Source organism: Pan paniscus, chromosome 19 (assembly GCF_029289425.2).
Source record: "Pan paniscus chromosome 19, NHGRI_mPanPan1-v2.0_pri, whole genome shotgun sequence".
Classification (NCBI taxonomy): Eukaryota; Metazoa; Chordata; class Mammalia; order Primates; family Hominidae; genus Pan; species Pan paniscus.
In genome coordinates, this window is record NC_073268.2 from 11383347 (window position 1) to 11406225 (window position 22879).

Sequence of the window (22879 nt, forward strand, 5' to 3'; positions counted from 1 at the left end):
GTGCTGGGATGACAGGCGTGAGCCCCCGCGCCCAGCCGGGTGTGCATTCTTCTGTATGGCACATGTTGATAAAATTTTACCCAAACCAAACACAGTCTTGACCTTTAATTCATCTTTGTGCAACACAGAACTCCCTGAAAACCTCACCACCCCTCCCGGCTTCAGACCCTCTAGTTCCTCCAAACCCTCAGTGCCTGGGTGACGAGGCACTGCCACACTCTCCCAGCTTACTTTTCATCACTCTCAGCTTTAGCCACACGTGATTTTCTCAGTTTCCTGACCTTACTCAGCCGGCCTCCAGGCTTCTGATCAAGCTGTTCTCTGTGCCTGCCATCCCCTTCCCTTTCCTTCTCATGCTAATTCCCAGTCATCCTGCAAATCCTAGTAAACGCTGATGAACACACCTGCCTCGATGCGCCCCCCGCCGTACCTCGGACGTCCCCCAACAGAGCTGTTATTCGGTGGGGTCATTGTCACTCTTGTCATCGTCTAGCTTGTGTTTCCCTCATGAGCCCGGGAGCTCCATGAAGGCAGTGACCATGTCTCCCTCTTATTCCCCAAATATTGCCTGGCACTGAGTAAGTGCTCCATCCATACTTGCTGAATGAATGAATGAATGAATGAATGAATTGGCCCCATCCTTACCACTTAAATCTAATGGTGAGCAGACTTTTTTTTTTTTTGAGACGGAGTCTCGTTCTGTCGCCCAGGCTGGAGTGCAGTGGCGCCATCTCGGCTCACTGCAAGCTCCGCCTCCCGCGTTCATGCCATTCTCCTGCCTCAGCCTCCCAAGCAGCTGGGACTACAGGTGCGCACCACCACGCCCAGATAATTTTTGTATTTTTAGTAGGGACGGGGCTTCAGCCTATTGGCCAGGCTGATCTCAAACTCCTGACCTCAAGTGATCTGCCCGCCTCAGCCTCCCAAAGTGCTGGGATTACAGGCGTGAGCCACCGCACCTGGCAGTGACCAGACTTTTGACTGCACTGATGAAACCAGGATCCAGAAAGGACTCTCTAATGATGTAGGAAACGTCGAGCTCTGTTTCCCCTGCAGCTCTCACAACACAGAACAGTCCAGTGACCCCAGGTGGGTGGGGTTTTCCCTCCACACGGGGCAAGCAGTCCTTCGGCAACCAGCTCCAGCTGAAGGTCCTCACGTTCAACTCAATTCCGACATGCTCCACCTGGAGGTAGCATCAGACCTCACAGGTCGAGGTCTCAGTCCCACAAGACTGTCCCCAACTTCCGAGGCCAATCACAAGCCACCAGTTATTTTACCTGTGCTTTTGACCAAACAAATATATCAGGGTTTCTGTGACCCTTTCCTTGGGCTTAATTTGCTAGAGTGGCTCAGAGAACTCAGAGAAGCACTTACTGACATTTACTGGTTTATTATAAAGGATATTACAGGCCAGGTGCCTTGGCTCATGCCTGTAATCCCAGCACTTTGGGAGGCTGAGGCGGGCGGATCACGAGGTCAGGAGTTCGAGACCAGCCTGGCCAACATTGGTGAAACCCCGTCTCTACTAAAAATACAAAACTCAGATGGGCATGGTGGCGGGCGCCTGTAATCTCAGCTACTAGGGAGGCTGAGGCAGGAGAATCACTTGAACCCAGTGGTTGCAGTGAGCCGAGAGCATGCCACCACACTCCAGCCTGGGTGGCAGAGCAAGACTCTGCCTCAAAAAGAAAAAAAAAAGATATTACAAAGGATACAGATGAGGAGATGCATAAGGCAAAGTGGGGGTGAGGGGCAAAGCTTCCATGCCCTCTCGGGGGCCACCCTCCAGAAACTTCCACATGTTCTGCTACCCAGAAGCTCCCCAAACCCTGTCCTTTTGAGTTTTATGGAGGCCTCATTACATAGGCATGACTGATTGAATCATTGGCCGCTGGTGATCAACTAAACCTTCAGCCCTTCTCTCCCAGAAGAGGGGTGTGGGGCTGAAAGTCCCAACCCTCTGATCGTGCCTGGTTCTCTCCAGTGACCAGCCCCCATTTTGAAGCTATCTGGGGGCTGCCGGTCCCCCGTCAACTCATTAACAAAGAAAAAGACATTTATTACTTTGGAGATTCCAGAGATTTTAGGCGTGTATGCCAGATAATGGGACCAAATGTTTATTTTGAGACCAAATATATTTTTATTTGTTATATTGTAAAATATATATTCAGTCTTGGAATGTCAAATATACATTTCACAATATCACAGGATCCAAGTCTGCCTGGCTGTCAGGGTCAAGGCCCAAGTCCCAGGGCCTATGAGGCTGCTTCGGGAGCCACCACTGCCCACCCATCCTCTATCAAGCAAAGCTCCCGCCCTGCCCAGCCAGGAACCCTGAGCTCCTCACCTGGCTCTGCCCCAGTGCCTGTTTGAACCCTGGGCTCACTTGCTCCTGTGTGCTGGGTGTGAAGGAAACCCCTGACCACTGAAAGCAGTCTGGTGGGCTGGGGTGGGATGAGGAGGTAACCGTCCTAGGCTGGGCCCGCTCAGTGGGAGAGTATGCACAGGAAAAGCCCTATGACCACCCAGAAAAAAATGGGGGAGAAATCACTGCTTTGGATTGAAATCAATGACAGAGACATAACAGCAATACGTAATACATAAACCTTGACCAGATCTGGCTTTAAAACAACACAGCTCTAGAAGTCATTTTGGGGCCAGGTGCGGTGGCTCACGCCTGTAATCCCAGCACTTTGGGAGGCCGAAGTGGGCAGATCATTTGAGGTCAGGAGTTCAAGACCATCCTGGCCAACGTGGCGAAACCCTGTTTCTACTAAAAATACAAAAAATTAGCCGGGCGTGGTGGTGGGCGCCTGTAATCCCAGCTACTCAGGAGGCTGAGGCAGGAGGATCACTTGAACCCGGGAGGCGGAGGTTGCAGTGAGCTGAGATTACACCACTGCACTCCAGCCTGGGTGACAGAGCAAGACTCTGTCTCCAATAAATAAATAATAGGTAAAGAAATAAAAGTCATTTTGGTGACACATGGGAAATTGAAATGAGCCTCAGGTCTCATGACCCTTTCCACCAGAGCTGCTCCTAACTGCAGACACACTCCTACATCAGCATGCGGCCACCATCGCCATCTGAGGGAATGCATATTTTACTTACTTGCTTTTTTTTTTTTTTTGAGACAGGGTCTCGTTCTGTCACCCAGGCTGAAGTGCAGTGGCACAATCGCAGCTCACTGCAGCCTTGACCCACCCGCCCCCGGGCTCAGGCAGGTGTCTCACTTCAGCCTCCCAAGTAGCTGGGACGGACTACAGGCTTAAGCCACCATATCTGGCTGATTTTTTTATATTTTTTGTAGACAGGGTCTCACTATGTTACCCAGGCTGGTCTCGAACTCCTGGGCTCATGTGATCCACCCACCTTGACCTCCCAAAGTGCTGGGATTACAGGTGAGCCACTGCACCCGCCAACCTTTGTATATTAAATTCTACAACTTGCCTTTTTCAACTCACGGTATGTTTCCAGATTGATCCAGGTAAACAACCATTGCACTGGCTTCATTCAGGGGATCTGCTTTTAGTATTGCATTGTATGAGTCATATCAGTATTTTTCCCATTTTCCTAAGAGGAATATTGCCAGTCTTTCATGATTCCAAACAATGCTACCACAAACATTTTTTTTTGTTTTTCTTTTTCTGAGACAGAGTCTCGCTCCGTCACGCAGGCTGGAGTGCAATGGCACGATCTCGGCTCACTGCAGCCTCCACCTCCTGGGTTCAAGCAATTCTCCTGCCTCAGCCTCCCAAGAACCTGGGATTACAGGCGCCCGCCACCACACCCAGCTAATTTTTTTTTTTTTTTTTGTATATTTAGTGGAGACGGGGTTTCGCCAGGTTGGCCAGCCTAGGTCTCGAATTCCTGACCTCAGGTGATCCACCGGCCTCGGCCTCCCAAAGTGCTGGGATTACAGGTGTGAGCCACTGTGCCCGGCACACAAACATTTTTATATGTGTCTGAGAATTTCTCTAGAGCTGGGATCGGGGAGTGGAATTGTCAGAGGCCACGTACATCCTCAGCTTTACCAGATACGGCAAAATTGCTCTCCAAGGTGGTGATCGCAATTCACACTCCCACACGTCCCTGTTTCACCGCAACCTTACCGGCAATGTTGGCAGATTTTACATTTTGCTTATCTAATAGGTGGGTATAGATGATATTTAAAAAATGTAAAGTAATGTTTATTGAGCATTAATGTGGCCAGAAATTGTGCTAAGCCCTTTTTTTTTTTTTTTTTTTTTTGAGACGGAGTCTTGCTCTGTCGCCCAGGCTGTAGTGCAATGGCACGATCTTGGCTCACTGCAACCTCCACCTCCCAGGTTCAAGCAATTCTCCTGCCTCAGCCTCCCGAGTAGCTGGGACTACGCGCGTGTACCACCACGCCCAGATAATTTTTGTATTTTTAGTAGAGACGGGGTTTCACCATGTTGGCCAGGCTGGTCTCCAACTCCTGACCTCAAATGATCCGCCCGCCTCGGCCTCCCAAAGTGCTGGGATTACAGGTGTGAGCCACCGCGCCCAGCAGAACCTGTGCTAAGTCCTTTACATGCATTATCTCAAATAGTCTTTGCGACAATCCTGTGAAGTAGGTAGATCCCCACCCTGACTGCAGAGAAGGGAAACTGAAGCTCAGGCCCGAGCACCTTGCTCAGGCTATGCGGCAAATCCACGGTGAAGCTGCCACTGAACCCTGGCTGCCAGAGCCACAGCCTGCCTCTTACCAGTACACGCTTGTGCCTCATAGTTTCAGGGTTTTTGTTCTGGAGACAGGCCGGAGTGCAGTGGTGCAATCACGGCTCCCTACAGCCTCGACCTCCGGGCCCAAGTGGTCCTCCTGCCTCAGCCTCCCAAGTAGCTGAGACTACAGGCGGGCACCACCATGCCCAGATAGTTTTTGGTTTTTTTTGAGTTGGGGGGGGGGGGGTCTCACTATGTTGCCCAGGGTGGTCTTGAACTCCTGGCCTCAAGAAATCCTCCAGCTTCAGCCTCCCAAAGTGTTGAGATTACAGGCGTGAGCCACGGTGCCAGGCCCAGTTTTTTCTTTGTTATTTTTTGTTTCCAAATGTTCTATATTGAACATGTGTTACTTCCATAAGGAACAAAAGAGCCTTAATATGCTTTATTTTAAAATTGTCTTTTTTTTTTTTTGAGACGGAATCTCGCTCTGTCGCCCAGGCTGGAGTGCAGTGGTGCCATCTCGGTTCACTGCAAGCTCCGCCTCCCGGGTTCACGCTATTCTCCTGCCTCAGCCTCCTGAGTAGCTGGGACTACAGGCGCCCGCCTCCTCGCCTGGCTAATTTTTTCTATTTTTTAGTAGAGACAGGGTTTCACCGTGTTAGCCAGGATGGTCTCAATCTCCTGACCTCGTGATCCGCCCGCCTCGGCCTCCCAAAGTGCTGGGATTACAGGCGTGAGCCACCGTGCCCGGCCACTAAAATTGTCTTTAAGTCCACCCTCCCCCTGGGCAATGGAGCAGGGAGAGGCCCAGTGAGGCGTGAGGCTGGGGTTCCGTGGACCCCACAGACCAGCCCGATGCCCACAGCCTCTCTCACGCCTTCTCTCTTTCTCCTGCATGCCCTTCTGAAAGAGAAAGGAGTTCCTCTCCTGACGGTGGGGTGGGTTGGGCTGCCATGGCCGTCTCTGGGGCGCATCTCAGATTCCCTGGAAGCCCCTCAGTCTGAAGGCCTCTTGCCCACCGGCCCTACTCACCAGGTCTGGTTGGTGCTGGGGTCTTGGTGCAGAAGGGAGCTGAGCACGAAAGGGGCACCTCCATTGGGTGTAAGCCAGGGCCGGGCCACATCCACATTGAAAGCGGCCAGCAGGGCCAGGCCTGCAGGGAAAAGAGGAGCGTTTAATGAAAGAGGCCTTTTACTCCCGTTATTCCAGCAAATCCTGTGGTGTCATGAACCCCGTTTTACAGCTGAGAAAAGTGAGACTGCCCAGGGATCTTTATGTGTGTGTGAGAGAGAAAGACTAGACGCAGGTGTATCTGACCCAGAGCCTCTGATCCTCCTACTAAACCAAGCTGTACCAGTACCCGAGCCCCCCTCCTCCAAGAAGCCGCCCCTAGATCTCCCCAAAGAAGCACTTCCCACCTCCTCACACCTCTTACTGTCATTTCTGCACCTGACACACAGCGTGTACTCACGTCACTGCGTCTTGTACTGAAGTTACAGTAGACTGTGAGCCCCAGGAAGAGGGCCTGTGTATGTTCTATGTACCCCCTTCAAGCGACCCACGAGAAAACGTATCCCCAAAACTGCCTGCACAAGAATGTTTTATACCAGCTTTATTCGGAAGAGCCCCAAACTGCAAACAACCCAAATGTCCATCAACAGGAGACTGGAAAAGCCCACTGTGGTATATTCCTACAGTAGAATCCTACTCAGAAGTAAAGAGGAGTCAACAACAGATACAGCAGCGTGATGAATCCCAAAAATCATTATGCTGGCCGTCCGCCAGTGGCTCATGCCTGTAATCCCAGCACTTTGGGAGGCCGAGGCGGCTGGATCACTTGAGGTCAGGAGTTCGAGACCAGCCTGGCCAACATGATGAAACCCTGTCTCTACGAAAAACGCAAAAATTAGCTGGGCGCGGTGGCATGTTCCTGTAATCCCAGCTACTCAGAAGGCTGAGGCAGGAGAATTGCTTAAACCTGGGAGGCAGAGGTTGCAGTGAGCCGAGATTGCACCGCTGCACTCCAGCCTGAGCAACAGAGCAAGACTCCGTCTCAAAACAACAACAACAAATATCATTATGCTGAGTGACAGAAGCCTTACGTCTTCCTTCTTTCTTCTCATTTATGTGTGATTTTTTTTTATTTACAGCAGAATAGGCTCATGAATTCTATCTTATTCAATGGTTATAATCTGTTGTCACTATATTGGTTCTCAAAGTGTCCCTTATTTGGCCTTTCCGTGAAGAAATCATTGGTACTGGACTAATTCTTTCACCATAAACAACTAGAATCCTGGACAAAACCTATAAAACGTTTTCAGACATCTGACAATGGGCAGAGCAGGACAGTGATCTCTAGAAAACATGGACAAATAACACGAGCCCTGTCGTTACCCTCAGCTTTCTTTCTGGAGGAATTTTATGACCCTGATGTAGGGAAAGGGAATTCAAACAGAGCACAGCAGATTTGTTAAGCTAAGGCAACAAAAATCATATTGTATAACTCCATTTATATGAGGTTCTAGAACCAGCAAAACTAATCTATAGTAAAAAAAAAAAAAATGCTTGAGAGGATGGGACTAACTGGGAAGGGACTAGAAGGAACTTTCTGGAATGATGAAAATATTCTATATCTTGATAGGTGTTTGAATTACCAAGGTGTGCATGTGTCAAAACACACTCAATGAATGGTCCACTTAGAATTTGTGCATGTCACTGTATGTAAATATTACCTTAAAGAAGAAGCACAAACACATTTTGTTGATATGTATGCTGAAATGTTTAGCATTGAATTATACTTAAGTCAGCAATTTATTTTTATTAATTTCTCTTTTTTTTTGAGATGGGGTCTTGCTCTGTTGCCCAGGCTGGAGTGCAGTGGTGCAATCTTGGCTCACTACAACTTCTGTGTCCCGGGTTCAAGCGATTCTCCTGTCTCAGCCTCCCACATAGCTGGGATTACAGGCGCCCGCCACCATGCCCGGCTAATTTTTTGTATTTTTAGTAGAGACAGGGTTTCACAATGTTGACCGAGCTGGTTTCGAACTCCTGACCTCAAGTGATCCACCTGCCTTGGCCTCCCAAAGTGCTGGGATTACAGGTGTGAGCCACCACATCCAGCGTGCAATTTACTTTAAAATGCATCAAAATATAAGATGGCTTGCTGGATGGGTAGATAGATATACGTGATAAAAGAAACACTCAAAAGTGTTGACAATTGTCAAATTTAAGTGTAGTGATGTGGTTGTCCACCGTATAATTTTTCAACTTTTCTATATATTTGAAATTTTTCATTTAAAATTTTTTGGGGAAAAATACATATTGATAGATTACCTCCCAAAGAGGTTTTGCCAATTCATACTCCAACGACAGCATGGGAGAAGGTTTATCTCCCCCAGTGTTGCCTGGACTGACTGTGAAGACATTTTCATCCTTGTTTTAAGAGTATATCATCATCTTGTTCCCAAATTATTATTATTATTTTTGAGACGGAGTTTTGCTCTTGTTGCCCAGGCTGGAGTGCAGTGGCGCGATCTCGGCTCACCACAACCTCTGCCTCCCAGGTTCAAGCGATTCTCCTGCCTCAGCCTCCCGAGTAGCTGGGATTACAGGCATGTGCCACCATGCCCGGCTAATTTTTGTTTTGTTTGTTTGTTTGTTAGTTTTTTTGGAAATGGAGTCGCACTCTGTCACCCAGGCTGGAGTGCAGTGGCGCGATCTCGGCTCACCACAACCTCTGCCTCCCGGGTTCAAGCGATTCTCCTGCCTCAGCCTCCCGAGTAGCTGGGATTACAGGCATGTGCCACCATGCCCGGCTAATTTTTGTTTTGTTTGTTTGTTTGTTAGTTTTTTTGGAAATGGAGTCGCACTCTGTCACCCAGGCTGGAGTGCAGTGGCGCGATCTCGGCTCACCACAACCTCTGCCTCCCAGGTTCAAGCGATTCTCCTGCCTCAGCCTCCCGAGTAGCTGGGATTACAGGCATGTGCCACCATGCCCGGCTAATTTTTGTTTTGTTTGTTTGTTTGTTAGTTTTTTTGGAAATGGAGTCGCACTCTGTCACCCAGGCTGGAGTGCAGTGGCGCGATCTCGGCTCACCACAACCTCTGCCTCCCGGGTTCAAGCTATTCTCCTGCCTCAGCCTCCCGAGTAGTTGGGATTACAGGCATGCGCCACCAGGCGTCGCTAATTTTTTTTTTTTTTTTTCTTGAGACGGAGTCTCGCTCTGTCACCTAGGCTGGAGCATAGAGGCGCGATCTCAGCTCACTGGAAGCTTTGCCTCCCAGGTTCACGCCATTCTCCTGCCTCAGCCTCCTGAGTAACTAGGACTACAGGTGCCTGCCCGGCTAATTTTTTGTATTTTTAGTAGAGAGGGGGTTTCACCGTGTTAAGCCAGGTTGGTCTCGATCTCCTGACCTCGTGATCCGCCCACCTCGGCCTCCCAAAGTGCTGGGATTACAGGCGTGAGCCACCGCGCCTGGCCTAATTTTGTATTTTTAGTAGAGATGGGGTTTCTCCATGTTGGTCAGGCTAGTTTCGAACTCCTGACCTCAGCTGATCCGCCCACCTTGGCCTCCCAAAGTGCTGGGATTACAGGCGTGAGCCACCGCACCCGGCCAATTTTTGTATTTTCAGTAGAGACGGAGTTTCTCCATTTTGGTTAAGCTGGTCTTGAACTCCCAACTTCAGATGATCCGCCCACCTCAGCCTCCCAAATATTTTTTACTTTTTATTTTATTGAGACAGGATCTCACTCTGTTGCCCTGGCTGGAGTGCAGTGGCGTGATCATGGTTCCCTACAGTCTTTACCTCCAGGGCTCAATCCATCCTCCCGCCTCAGTCTCTCAAGTAGCTGGGACCACAGATGCGCACCAGCAGGCCTGGCTAAGTTTTTAAAAATTTTTTTGTAGAGATGGTGTCTCACTATGTTGCCCAGGCTGGTCTCCAACTCCTGGGCTCCAGTAATCCTCCCATCTCAGCCTCCCCAAGTGCTGGGATTATAGGCGTGAGCCAACAAGCTCAGCCCCAAAACTATTTTTAAATTATGAGTGAGGTCAAGTCTCTTTTTATAAGTTTGTTTACTGCCTACTCATGTACATTATTCATTTTCATGAAACGATATTACTTTCTTATTTATTTGTAAGAGCTTTTCTCTATCCAAGAGAAACAGGCAATGTGTTATAGATGCCGCTTCTCACGCAGCTGTTTGTCTTGCATATGCTGTTTTCCCCCACAACTACGTTTTTTGATGTTGTCATATTGTTTTTCCTTTATGACTTCAGCTTCGGGTCATGCTCCTCCACTCAGGCTATTTCTTTTCATCCACTCATGTTTCCTTCTATATATTTTTTTCTTCTTTCATTTCTTTTTTCTTTCTTTTTTTTTTTTTTTTTTTGAGATAAAGTCTCGCTGAGCCGCCCAGGCTGGAGTGCAGTGGCGCTATCTCGGCTCACTGCAACCACCATCTCCCGGGTTCAAGGGATTCTCCCATCTGAGCCTCCTGAGCCTCCCGAATAGCTGGGATTACAGGCACCCGCCATCATGCCCGGCTAATTTTGTATTTTAGTAGAGACGGGGTTTCACCATGTTGGCCAGGCTGGTCTTGAACTCCTGACCTCAGGTGATCCGCCCGCCTCAGCCTCCCAAAGTGCTGGGATTACAGGCGTGAGCCAAGGCCCGGTCTCTTCTTTAATTTCTTATGTTTGAACCTTTTGTCCATCTGGATTTTATTTTTACATTTGGAGTGAAATAGGGATACAACTTTACTTTTTTCCCACAGTTGAAATGTCTCATCATTACTTGTTGAGTAGCTCCCTTTACCCCATAGTTTGGAAATGCTACCTTTATCATCCTCAGAATTCACATGCACATTTGGGCCTCTGTCAGGACTCAGCTCTGCCCCACTGACCTCATCGTCTTTTGCTTGGACATGTTAGTCTCCTGGCCTCTTTCAAGACTTGTACTTCTGGATACATCCTCTCCACACCAGACGCTAGAAAGATTTTTTAAAAGCATGGTCTGGGCCGGGCACGGTGGCTCATGCCTGTAATCCCAACACTTTGGGAGGCTGAGGCGGGTGGATCACCTGAGGTCAGGAGTTTGAGACCAGCCTGACCAATGTGGTGAAACCCTGTCTCTACTAAAAATACAAAAATTAGCCGGGCATGGTGGCGGGTGCCTATAATCCCAGCTACTCGGGAGAGGCTGACAAGGGAGAATCGCTTGAACCTGGGAGGCACAGGTTGCAGTGAACTGACATCGCGTCATTGCACTCCAGCCTGGGTGAGTGAGAAAGACTCGGCCTCCAAAAAAAAAAAAAAAAAAAAAAGCATGGTCTGACCATGCCACTCCATTGCTTAAATCTCTAGTGTGTGTGTGTGTGTACTTTTTTTTTTTTTGAGATGGAGTTTTGCTCTTGTCGCCCGAGCTAGAGTGCAATGGTGCAATCTCAGCTCACTGACACCTTCGCCTCCCAGGATCAAGCGATTCTCCTGCCTCAGCCTCCCAAGTAGCCGGGATTATAGGTGCACACCACCACCCCCAGCTAATTTTTGTATTTTTAGTAGAGATAGGTTTACACCATGTTGGCCAGGCTGGTCTCGAACTCCTGACCTCAGGTGATTCAGCCGTTCAACGTGCTGGGATTACAGGTGTGAGCCACTGCTCCCATCTCTAATCTACATTTACATGGGAAAAAAGCAAGGTGAAGTCCAGTTTACAGACTTACCTGTTCAATTACTGTTCAATTAATGACTTTTGCCATAAACACTCCTGAAAAGCTATACAACTTCTTGGCAACACTCCTTTTTTTGGTTTAGTGACTTTTTCATCTCTAAATACACTGAGTAAACATGATATAAGGAATGACATTTGACATCGCACTCTCACGGGAAGACACACTCACCCATTTACTTACTATGTAACAGTTTCTAGTCCAACAATATCATATGGAACAAATCTACGTTGCATGTCATGTTTGGATAAATCCCATATGCCTGCTTTTCTTATGTATGTCGATTGAGAGGGCTGAAGATTCTATGATTCTGAAGTCGGATGAGCGCACAGCCTATTTCCATGTGTTTGGAAGTGCTTTTGGGTTCAGTATTTATTTTGCGCTCAAGATGTTTCTCTGTAACTTTTGCTATGACTTTATTTTTTATTTTTATTTTTTTGAGATGGAGTCTCACTCTGTCGCCCAAGCTCGAGTGCGGTGGCACGATCTTGGCTCACCGCAACCTCTGGCTCTTGGGTTCAAGCAATTCTCCTGCCTCAGTCTCCGGAGTAGCTGGGATTACAGGCTCCCGCCACCACACCCAGCTAATTTTTGCATTATTAGTAGAGACGAGGTTTCACCATGTTGGCCAGGCTGGTCTCGTACTCGTCTTGACCTCAAGAGATCCGCCCGCCTCAGCCTCCCAAAGTGCTGGGATTACAGGCGTGAGCCACCGCGCCTAGCCCCCACTGTCAAATCTTGTCTTCTTCTTTTAATGAGGCCAATAAACCTTCATGACAATACATTTTATACGGAAACTGTATTTTTATATTCAAAGTATTGTTTTTATTTATCTAAACTTGTTTTATTGGTCAATTAATACATTTTCCTAACAGTAAAAGTCATTTGAGTATCTTTGGTTGGCTGCAGTGCATCACAATTTTTTTAATGAAATTGATGCAAATATTTTTTCCAATTAATGGCTGTTTACTCAGCAGTAGATTTCAGGAAGAAATTAAAATCACTACATGAAGGACAAGTGTATAAACGACACTAGCTTCTGTGTAAGGAAGGGAAGGAGATATGTGCACACAAATATGTTGTTTTTGATTCACCAGGAAGACGTGACAATTTTAAATCTGTATTTATCCAATAACATCATTTCAAAATATAAAAGCAAAAATTGACTGAATTAAAAGGAAAAATACAAAACACTACAATGAAAGTGGGAGACTTTAACACTTTAACAAGCCTTTTATGTCAACTATAAAAGCAGACCAGCGGGGCACGGCGGCTCACGCCTGTAATCCCAGCACTTTGGGAGGCCGAGGCGGGCGGATCACGAGGTCAGGAGATCGAGACCATCCTGGCTAACATGGTGAAACCCCGTCTCTACTAAAAATACAAAAAATTAGCCGGGCGTGGGGGTGGGCGCCTGTAGTCCCAGCTACTTGGGAGGTTGAGGCAGGAGAATAGTGTGAACCCGGGAGGCAGAGCTTGCAGTGAGCCGAGACTGTGCCACTGCACTCCAGCCTGGGCGACAGAGCAAGACTCTGTCTCAAAAAAAAAAAAAATAAATAAATAAATAAAAATAGCAGACCAAAAACTGAGCAAGGATATAGAAGATATGAACAACATAATTAGCAAAGTTGACCTGACAAACAGAACTCTGTACCCAACAATGGAAAAAGAAACATTTTTCTTTTTTTTTTGAGACGGAGTCTGGCTCTGTCACCAGGCTGGAGTGCAGTGGTGCAATCTTGGCTGACTGCAACCTCCGCTTCCCAGGTTCTAGCGATTCTCCTGCCTCAGCCTCCCGAGTAGCTGGAACTACAGGCACGCACCACCATGCCCGCCTAATTTTTGTATTTTTAGTAGAGACGGGGTGTCACCATGTTGGCCAGGATGGTCTCAATCTCTTGACCTCGTGATCCACCCGCCTCAGCCTCCTAAAGTGCTGGGATTACAGGCGTGAGCCACCGCACCCTCAGAAACATTATTTTCAAGTACACGTGTAACATTTACCAAAATTGACCATATACTAGATCACAAAGCTAAAGCCTCAATAAATATCAATGAATTGAAATAAGTCAGAATATGTTCTCTGACTATACTAGAATTTAAACCAATAACAAAAAGAAAACTAGAGGTCCAGCACAGTGGCTCGTGCCTGTCATCCTAGCCCTTTGGAAGACTGAGGCAGGCAGATTGCTTAAGCTCAGGAGTTCAAGACCAGCCTGGGAACATGGCCGGTATCTAACAAAAATACCAAACTCCATCTCTACCAAAAATACAAAAAATTAGCCAGGAATGGTGGCATGCACCTATGGTCCCAGCTACTCAGGAGGCTGAGGTGGGAGGACTGCTTGAGCCCAGGAGGTGGAGGTTGCAGTGAGCCAAGATTGTATCACTGCACTCCAGCCTGGGTGACAGAACGAGACCCCATGTAAAAAAAAGAAAAAAGAAAGAAAGGGAAGAAAAGATGGCCAGACATGGTGGCTCATGCCTGCAACCCCAGCACTTTGGGAGGCCGAGGCAGGCGGATCACTTGAGGTCAGGAGTTCAAAACCACCCTGGCCAACATGGTGAAGCCCCATCTCTACTAAAAACACAAAAATCAGGCAGGTGTGCTGACAGCCACCTGTAATCCCAACCACTTGGGAGGCTGAGACAGGAGAATCACTTGAACCAGGGAGGTGGAGGTTGCAGTGAGCCGAGATCGTGCCATTGCACTCCAGCCTAGGCACAGAGTGAGACTTGGGAAAGAAGAAAGAAAGGAAGAAAGGAAGGAAGGAAGGAAGGAAGGAAGGAAGACTAGAAAAATCTGAACCTCGTGAAAATTAAGCAATGCATTTCTAAATAACCCAGGGTGAACGATAAAATCACAGTGGAATAGCAAATTCAAAGGAAGTATGGGAAGGAATAAAGATATGAACACGTATCAATGAAACAGCAAACCAACTTACAGTAGAGAAAACTAATGATGCTGAAGTTTTTTTTAAAGATTTTTAAAATGATAAATCACTAGCAATACTGAACAAGAAAAAAAAAAGAGAACACACAAATTACCAACATGAATAAAAAATAAAAAGGGGGGACATCATAATAGATCCTAAGACATTTAAAAAATAGAGGGGCCAGGCGAGGTGGCTGACTCCTGTAATCCCAGAACTTTGGGAGGCCGAGGCGGGCGGATCACGAGGCCAGGAGATCGAGACCATCCTGGCTAACACGGTGAAACCCCGTCTCTACTAAAAATACAAAAAATTAGCCGGGTGTGGTGGCGGGCGCCTGTAGTCCCAGCTACTCGGGAGGCTGAGGCAGCAGAATGGCGTGAACCCAGGAGGCGGAGCTTGCAGTGAGCCGAGACTGCGCCACTGCACTCCAGCCTGGGTGACAGAGCAAGACTCCATCTCAAAAAAAAAAGTAAGAGGATGTTATATCCAACCTTATGCCAGTAAACTTGACAATCTGGGTGAAATGAACAAATTCCTTGAAATAGAAATGCACCAAAACTAACAAAAAAAGAAATATATCACCTGAATAAGATATTTTACCCATGACTAAAAATCTTAGGGAGATCTCTATGCCCAGATAGCTTCACTGACTAATTTTTCCAAACATTTAAAGAGAAATAATGCCAAGTTTATATAAACTGTTTTAGAGAATAGAAAATGAGAAAACATTTTTCAGTCATTTTATGAAGCCAGTATAACACTGATATTAAAATCCAGCAAGCACAATAAATGAAAGGAAAATTGAAAGAACCATCTCTCTCGAACATAAATACAAAAATGCTGCACAAAATTCCAGTAAATCAAATCCAGGGAATTATAAAAAGCATAATACGGCCGGGTGCAGTGGCTCATGCCTGTAATCCCAGCACTTTGGGAGGCCAAGGCCAGTGGATCACGAGGTCAAGAGATTGAGACCATCCTGGCCAACATGGTGAAACTCCATCTCTACTAAAAATGCAAAAATTAGCTGGGTGTGGTGGCGCACACCTGTAGTCCCAGCTACTCGGGAGGCTGAGGCAGGAGGATCACTTGAACCCGGGAGGCGGAGGTTGCAGTCAGCCAAGATTACGCCATTACACTCCAGCCTGGTGACAGAGCGAGACTCCATCTCAAAAAAAAAAAAAAAAAAAAGCATGATACATCACAACAAGCAGAGTTCATTTCGGAAATGCAAGAGTGGTTTGACATTTAAAATAATCAGTTTACTCCTTACAACAGGAAATAAAGGATTAAAAATCATATGATTATGATAGATGCAGAAAATGGCATCTGACAAAATCCAAGACTAATTTCTGATAAAAAGTCCTAGCAAACCAGGAATCAGAGGGAATTTTTTTTCCTTTTTTTTTTGAGATGGAGTCTCACTCTGTCGCCCAGGCTGGAGTGCAGTGGTGTGATCTCGGCTCACTACAACCTCCGCCTCCCTGGTTCAAGCAATTCTCCTGCCTCAGCCTCCCAAGTAGCTGGGATTACAGGCATGTGCCACCACACCCGGCTAATTTTTGTATTTTTATTAGAGACAGGGTTTCCCCATGTTGGCCAGGCTGGTCTTGAACTCCTGACCTCAGGTGATCCGCCCGCCTCAGCCTCCCAAAGTGCTGGGATTACAGGCGTAAGCCACCACGCCCGGCTGTGAATTTCTTTAATCTGATGAAGAATTAAAGCAGTGGGGTCTAGCTATGTTGCCCAGGCTGATTTCATACACCGGCCTTAAGCAATCCTCCCGTCCTGGCATACCAAAGCCCTGGGTTTCCAGGTGTGAGCCACTGTGTCTGGCCTGCTATGAGTGTCTTGCAGACGTCTTCATGACCATATGAACACATTCCTGTTGGGCATATGTCTAACCGTGGAACTTCTGGATCCTGTTAAGCATATGTTCAGCTTTAGTGGATACTGCCAAATGGTTTTCTCTTTTTTTTTTTTTTTTGAGAGGGAGTTTTGCTCCGTCGCCCAGGCTGGAGTGCCATGGCGCAATCTCAGCTCACTGCAATCTCCACCTCTCGAGTTCAAGTGATTCTCCTGCCTCAGCCTCCTGAGTACCTGGAATTACAGATGCCCGCCACCACGCCCGGGTAATTTTTGTATTTTTAGTAGAGATGGGCTTTTCACCATGTTGGCCAGGCTGGTCTCGAACTCCTGACCTCAGGTGATCCACCCGTCTCGGCCTCCCAAAGTGCTGGGATTACAGGTGTGAGCCACCACACCTGGTTTTAATTTGCCTTTCTCTGACGTCTGAAGTCTCCTTACAAGATTCCTGACTATTTTGATAATCTCTTTTGTGAAATGTCCTTTTTCTGTTTGTGGACATGCCTTTTTCTTATGGATTTGTAGAAATTCTTTACATATTCTGAAGTTAATCTTTTATCAATTTGTGTTGCAATTATTTTCTTATTCTGTGGTTTGCCTTTTCACTCACTTATTTTTTTTTTTTTGATAAACAGATGTTCTTAAGTTTAATGAAGTTCAAAAAAAAATTTTTTAGCCCCCAAGGTTGTACATAGTATGTTTTCTTTCTTTTTTGCTTTTTGAGACTGGCTGTCACTCTTTTGCCCAGCCTGGAGTGCAGTGGTGTGATCACAGCTCACTGCAGCCTCAACTTCCTGGGCTCAAGTGGTTTTCCTGCCTCAGCCTTTCAAGTAGCTGGGACTATAGGCCTGTGCCACCAGACCTGACTAATTTTTTTTTTTTTTTTTTTTTTTTTGGTAGAGGCGAGGTTTCACTGTGTTGTTCAAGCTGGTCTTGAACTCCTAGGTTCAGGTGATCCTCCCACCTTGGGCTCCCAAAGTGCTGAGATTACAGGTGTGAGCCACTGTGCCCAGCCTGTTCTGTTTCTTGATACGGGTGTGACTTAATATGAACATTTACTGATCTAAATTTGTCCGTTTTTCTGTATGTTGTACTTTTTAAAAGTCTACATTAAAAATAATAATTATTATTAAAATAATTATTTAAAAATAATTATTAAAATTATTTTAAAATAATTATAATTAAAATAATATTTTTTAGAATAAGAATTACAAGTATGTGAAACACACTGAATATATAAAACTTTCATAAGTTCATGATATTTACAAGAGAGAGAAAAATAAAAACAAAAGAAATCAAGGTGACTCACGCCTGTAATCCCAGCACTTTGGGAGGCTGAGGTGGGAGGATCACTTACACTTGGGAGTTCAAGACCGACCTGGGCAATACAGTGAGACTCCGTTTCTACAAAAAAATTAAAAAATTAGCTGCACACAGTGGAGCCTGCCTGTGGTCCCAGCTACTTGGGAGGCTGAGGTGGGAGGATCACTTGAGCCCAGGAAGTAGAGGCTGCAGTGAGCCTTGATCACACCACAGCACTCCAGCCTGAGTGACCAAGCAAGACTGTCTCCAAAAAAAACAAAAGAAAAAGAAAATTTGCTACCAATGGAAGTAAAAAGGGCACCATCTCTTTACTCTGAAAACTGACTGTTAAAGGAAAAGTATTAAGCATTTTTCTTGCCTTTCCTACATGAAGTGCATTTCAGGGCCATCAAATCATCCTGGTTAATGAGAAAAAGTACTTCTTGTCTTTTACATTTTCCTTCCTTCCTTCCTTCCTTCTTTCCTCTCTCCCTCCCTCCCTCCCTTCCTACCTCCCTCCCCCCTCCCTCCCTCCCTCCCTTCCCTCTCTGTCTTTCTCTCTTTCTTTTTTTTTTTTGTTTTTCGTTTTTTGAGACGGAGTCTCGCTCTGTCACCCAGGCTGGAGTGCAGTGGTGCAATCTCGGCTCACTGCAACCTCTGCCTCCCAGGTTCAAGCGATTCTCCTGCCTCAACCTCCCCTGTAGCTGGGATTGCAGGCATGTGCCACCACACCCAGATAAATTTTGTATTTTTTGTAGAGATGGAGTTTCACTCTGTTGGCCAGGCTGGTCTTGAACTCCTGATCTCAAGTAATCTGCCCCCACTTGGCCTCTCAAAGTGCTGGGATTTCAGGCGTGAGCCACCTCACCCAGCCTTAAATTTATTTTTCATTTGTTCATCTGGCCCTTATAAAAATGGCATGAAAAACGTCTTTTTTATGGATAAATTATTACTAATAAATGTAGGAAGAATAATAGAACCAAACTATTTTGTGAGCCCTAATGAAATACAATAATTAATTCAGGCCAGGATCATCAACAAGTAAAACTTCTAAATGAGAGTCTGATAGACTAACTTTACAATTAGGCTGACACCACCTGAGCCCACTAGTCAATCTTAGCATCCCTAGGAGTGGGCCTCCCAGGCATAAGTCCTTCTTGGTGTGACACTCTAGGAAGGATCTAAGGGCCCAAGACTGCATTTCCAACAAGATTCTAAGGGACACCCACACTGCAGGTCTTCAGACCACATTCTGAGTACCAAGGCTTTAAAACACTTCAGCAAAGAAAAGAAAAAGAAGGGCCAGGCACAGTGGCTCAGGCCTGTAATCCCAGCATTTTGGGAGGCCGACATAGGTGGATCACCTGAGGTCAGGAGTTCAAGACCAGCCCAGCCAACACAGTGAAACCCTATCTCTACTAAAAATACAAAAATTAGCTGGGCGTGGTGGCACATGCCTGTAGTCCTAGCTGCTTGGGAGGCTGAGGCAGGAGACTCGCTTGAACCTGGGAGGCGGAGGTTGCAGTGAGCCGAGATCGCACCACTGCACTCCAGCCTGGTGACAGAGCAAGACTCCGTCTCAACAAACAAACACACACACACACACCAAAAAAAAAAAAAGAAAAAGAGGTGAAATAACTGCAGGAAGTGGGGCAAAATCCTCACAACTGCTTAGAGTGTGCTCGCCACAGAACTGAAACCTGACGTTAAACTTCCAGTTTTCAGGCAGTTTGGGGAATAAAAAGACAAATCACACCAAGAGGAAGCAAACACACAAATCCTGAACGTAGATATTCTGTAACACACGTGACCAAACTCTGCCATAAATCAAAGGCATGAAAGCAGAAAATGGGGATGGGGGTGCACTCCAGACGGAGAGCCACAGCAACCACATGTCATGTGCGGACCTTGTTTAGATCTTGCTTTGAACAAACCAACTGTTAAAAAGACATTTGGAGGCCGGGCATGGTGGCTCACGCCTGTAATCCCAGCACTTTGGGAGGCCGAGGCAGGCAGATCACGAGGTCAGGAGATCGAGACCGTCCTGGCTAACACGGTGAAACCCCGTCTCTACTAAAACTACAAAAAAATTAGCCGGGCATGGTGGTGGGCACCTGTAGTCCCAGCTACTTGGGAGGCTGAGGCAGGAGAATGGCGTGAACCCAGGAGGCAGAGCTTGCGGTGAGCAGAGATCGCGCCACTGCACTCCAGCCTGGGCGACAGAGCGAGACTCCGTCTCAAAAAAAAAAAAAAAAAAAAGACATTTTGAGACAGAGAGATTTGTATATGGACTAAGTATTTGGTATTAGATGATACCAAAGAATTAATTTAGTTAGGTGGTAAGGACATTGTGGCTATTTAAGAAAATGTCCACGTTCTTTATTATTATTTTTGAGACTGAGTCTTACTCTGTTGCCCAGGCTGGAGTGCAGTGGTGCGATCTCAGCTCACTACAACCTCTGTCTCCCGGATTCAAGTGATTCTCCTGCCTCAGCCTCCTGAGTAGCTGGGATTACAGGGGTGTGCCAACATGCCTGGCTAATTTTTGTACTTTTAGTAGAGATGGGGTTTCGCCATGTTGGCCAGGCTGATTTCAAACTCCTGACCTCAGGTGATCCACCAGCCTCGGCCTCCCAAAGTGCTGGGATTACAGGTGTGAGCCACCACGCCCGGCCCTTCATGTTCTTTAGAAATGAAAATGTCCATGTTTTTGGGAGTGAAATGACACGATGTTTGGGGTTTAAAATACTGTTTCTGAAACATTAGCGTGCAAATGAGTCATCGGAGATCTTGTTAAAATGCAGATTCCGACTCAGCAGATAATGAATCAGAATGGGGCTGGGAGTCTGTTCCAACAAGCTCCCAGACGATGCCCTCACTGCTGGTCCTCAGGTCACATTTTGAGCAGCCAGGCTTTAAATACCTTGACAACAAAAATGAAAAGGGGAACACAAAATACATTCAGCTTGTGTGGCAGGATCTTGATCATTGTGTCATCCGCTTGATGGACATATTGGCTTTGTTATAGTTATCTCGTTTACCTGTGTTGTACATGCTTAAAATTTTATTATCCAAAAATCAACCTTCCAGACTTGAGGAGGAGGAGGAGCCTGGGGAGAGGGCTCTGAGGCCAGGCTCTGCATCTCTCATCCCTGCATTTCCAGGCCATTTCCCTGAGTCTGGCACAAAGTAGATATCTATATTTAATTTTATTTATGTATTTATTTTTTGAGATGGAGTCTGGCCCTGTTGCCCAGGCTGGAGGGCAGTGGCGCGATCTCGGCTCACTGCAGCCTCTGCCTCCCGGGTTCAAGCGATTCTCCTGCCTCGGCCTCCTGAGTAGCTGGGATTATAGGCGCGCACCACCACACCTGGATAATTTTTGTATTTTTAGTAGAGGTGGGGTTTCACCATATTGCCCAGGCTGGTATTGAACTCCTCAGGTGATCCGCCCGCCTTGGCCTCCCAAAGTGCTGGGATTACACGCGTGAGCCACCGCGCCCGGCCTGATATCTATATTTTATTCCTTTTTCTTCACATCTCTGCCTCGCCTGGAATGATTTGTGGTGATTCATAAAAATACATAATACAGGTAAGATAAAACTCGCTTAAAATAATGGGGCAGGCAAAAAAGGACAGAAGGAAAATGATGGTTTAAAAAAAGAGGGGGATACAACAAGCCAGGAAGGAGGCCAACAGCTAACATGTAGATCATGCAGTGCCAGCACTTTCTATCACGTGCCCCACTTTTGGCTCTGAACACAGCGCTGGCTCACAGAAGTGTTCCTAAAATCCTTTGGCTTAATAAAATCATTTGTTGATTCAACGCATACATGAATGAATGAAGCTTTCTTGAAGGTGATATCGACATGAAAAAGATCAGTTAATGCCATGCGGTGTCCACAAAATTCAAAAAACAAAACACTTCCAGGCAAAGCACAACCAGTCCGGTTATTCAAATCAGAAAAAAAACTGTCCCTAAGGGTCCTTCGTGAGAACACAATGAAGAAACCCGGCACCCCAGCTTTTGCAGACCTGTGATTTGTGTCCTCCCTGCCAATGCCCCGAAGTAGAAAACACAGGAAACATAACCAGACCAGACGTTCTTGTTTGGGGGTAATGGATCCCTTTGAGAATCTTTTTCTTTTTTCTTTTTTTTTTAGACAGAGTCTCACTCTGTCGCCCAGGCTGGAGTGCAGTGGCACAATTTTCGTCTCACTGCAACCTCCGCCTCCCGGGTTCAAGCGATTCTCCTGCCTCAGCCTCCTGAGTAGCTGGGAAAACAGGTGCCCATCACCATGCCCAGCTAATTTTTTGTATTTTTAGTAGAGATGGGGTTTCGCCATGTTGGCCAGGCTGGTCTCCATCTCCTGACGTCCTGATCCACCTGCCTCAGCCTCCAAAGTGCTGGGATTACAGGTGTGAGCCATCATGCCCGGCCTTTTTTTCTTCATTTTGAGTTGGAGTCTCACTCTGTCACCCAGGCTGGACTGCAATGGTGTGATCTTGGCTCACCGCAACCCCCACCTCCTCAGTTCAAGTGATTCTCCTGTCTCACGTGGGCCCCGGGGCCGGAGCCCAGACTCCCTACTGGGCATCCCTTATCTCAGCTCTGGATTCGTGGGGGAGCAGCGGGAACAGTACAGCCTTCTTCCCTGCCTAGGGGTCTTGATCTGGAACCTTTGAGAGTCTATGTAGGCTGTAAGTGGCCACTCTCCCAGCACCTACCGAGTGTGGGCCAGGACTCAAAATACTAGGTCTCTGGAGTAGCTGGGACTACAGGCACATGCCAGCACTCCTGGCTAATTTTTGTATTTTTAGTAGAGATGTGGTTTCACCGTGTTAGCCAGGATGGTCTCGAACTCCTGGCCTCGTGATCCACCACCTTGGCCTCCCAAAGTGCTGGGATGACAGGTGTGAGCCACTGCACCTGGCCCCCTTTGAGAATCTGATGGAAGCATTGGAGCCCTTCCTGATCCCCTGAGTGCACATGTGTACAAAATCCTCCCCTTGCCTGATTGAAGTGCTCTGTCCTCAGCCTGTCTCCTGGCTTCCTCTTCATCCTTTTTTTTTTTTTTTTTTTTGAGATGGAGTCTTGCTATTGTCGCCCAGGCTGGAGTGCAATGGCACGATCTCGGCTCATTGCAACCTCCGCCTCCTGGGTTCAAGCGATTCTCCTGCCTAAGCCTCCCAAGTAGCTGGGATTACAGGCACCTGCCACCACACCGGACTAATTTTTGTATTTTTAGTAGAGACGGGGTTTTGCCATGTTGGTCAGGCTGGTCTTGAACTCCTGACCTTGTGATCTACCCGCCTCGGCCTCCTAAAGTGCTGGAATTACAGGCGTGAGCCACC

The 22879-nt window shown here is 47.0% G+C and overlaps 1 protein-coding gene across 1 annotated transcript in view; it reads right to left on the bottom strand.

The window, feature by feature from the left end:
* Positions 1–22879, bottom strand: part of ITGAE (integrin subunit alpha E) — an 85141-nt gene that overhangs the window by 58143 nt on the left and 4119 nt on the right. The window contains exon 2 of the mRNA XM_055101598.2: positions 5722–5842. Within this exon, the coding sequence (XP_054957573.2) occupies positions 5722–5842 (121 nt within the window). The remainder of the gene's footprint in view (positions 1–5721; positions 5843–22879) is intronic.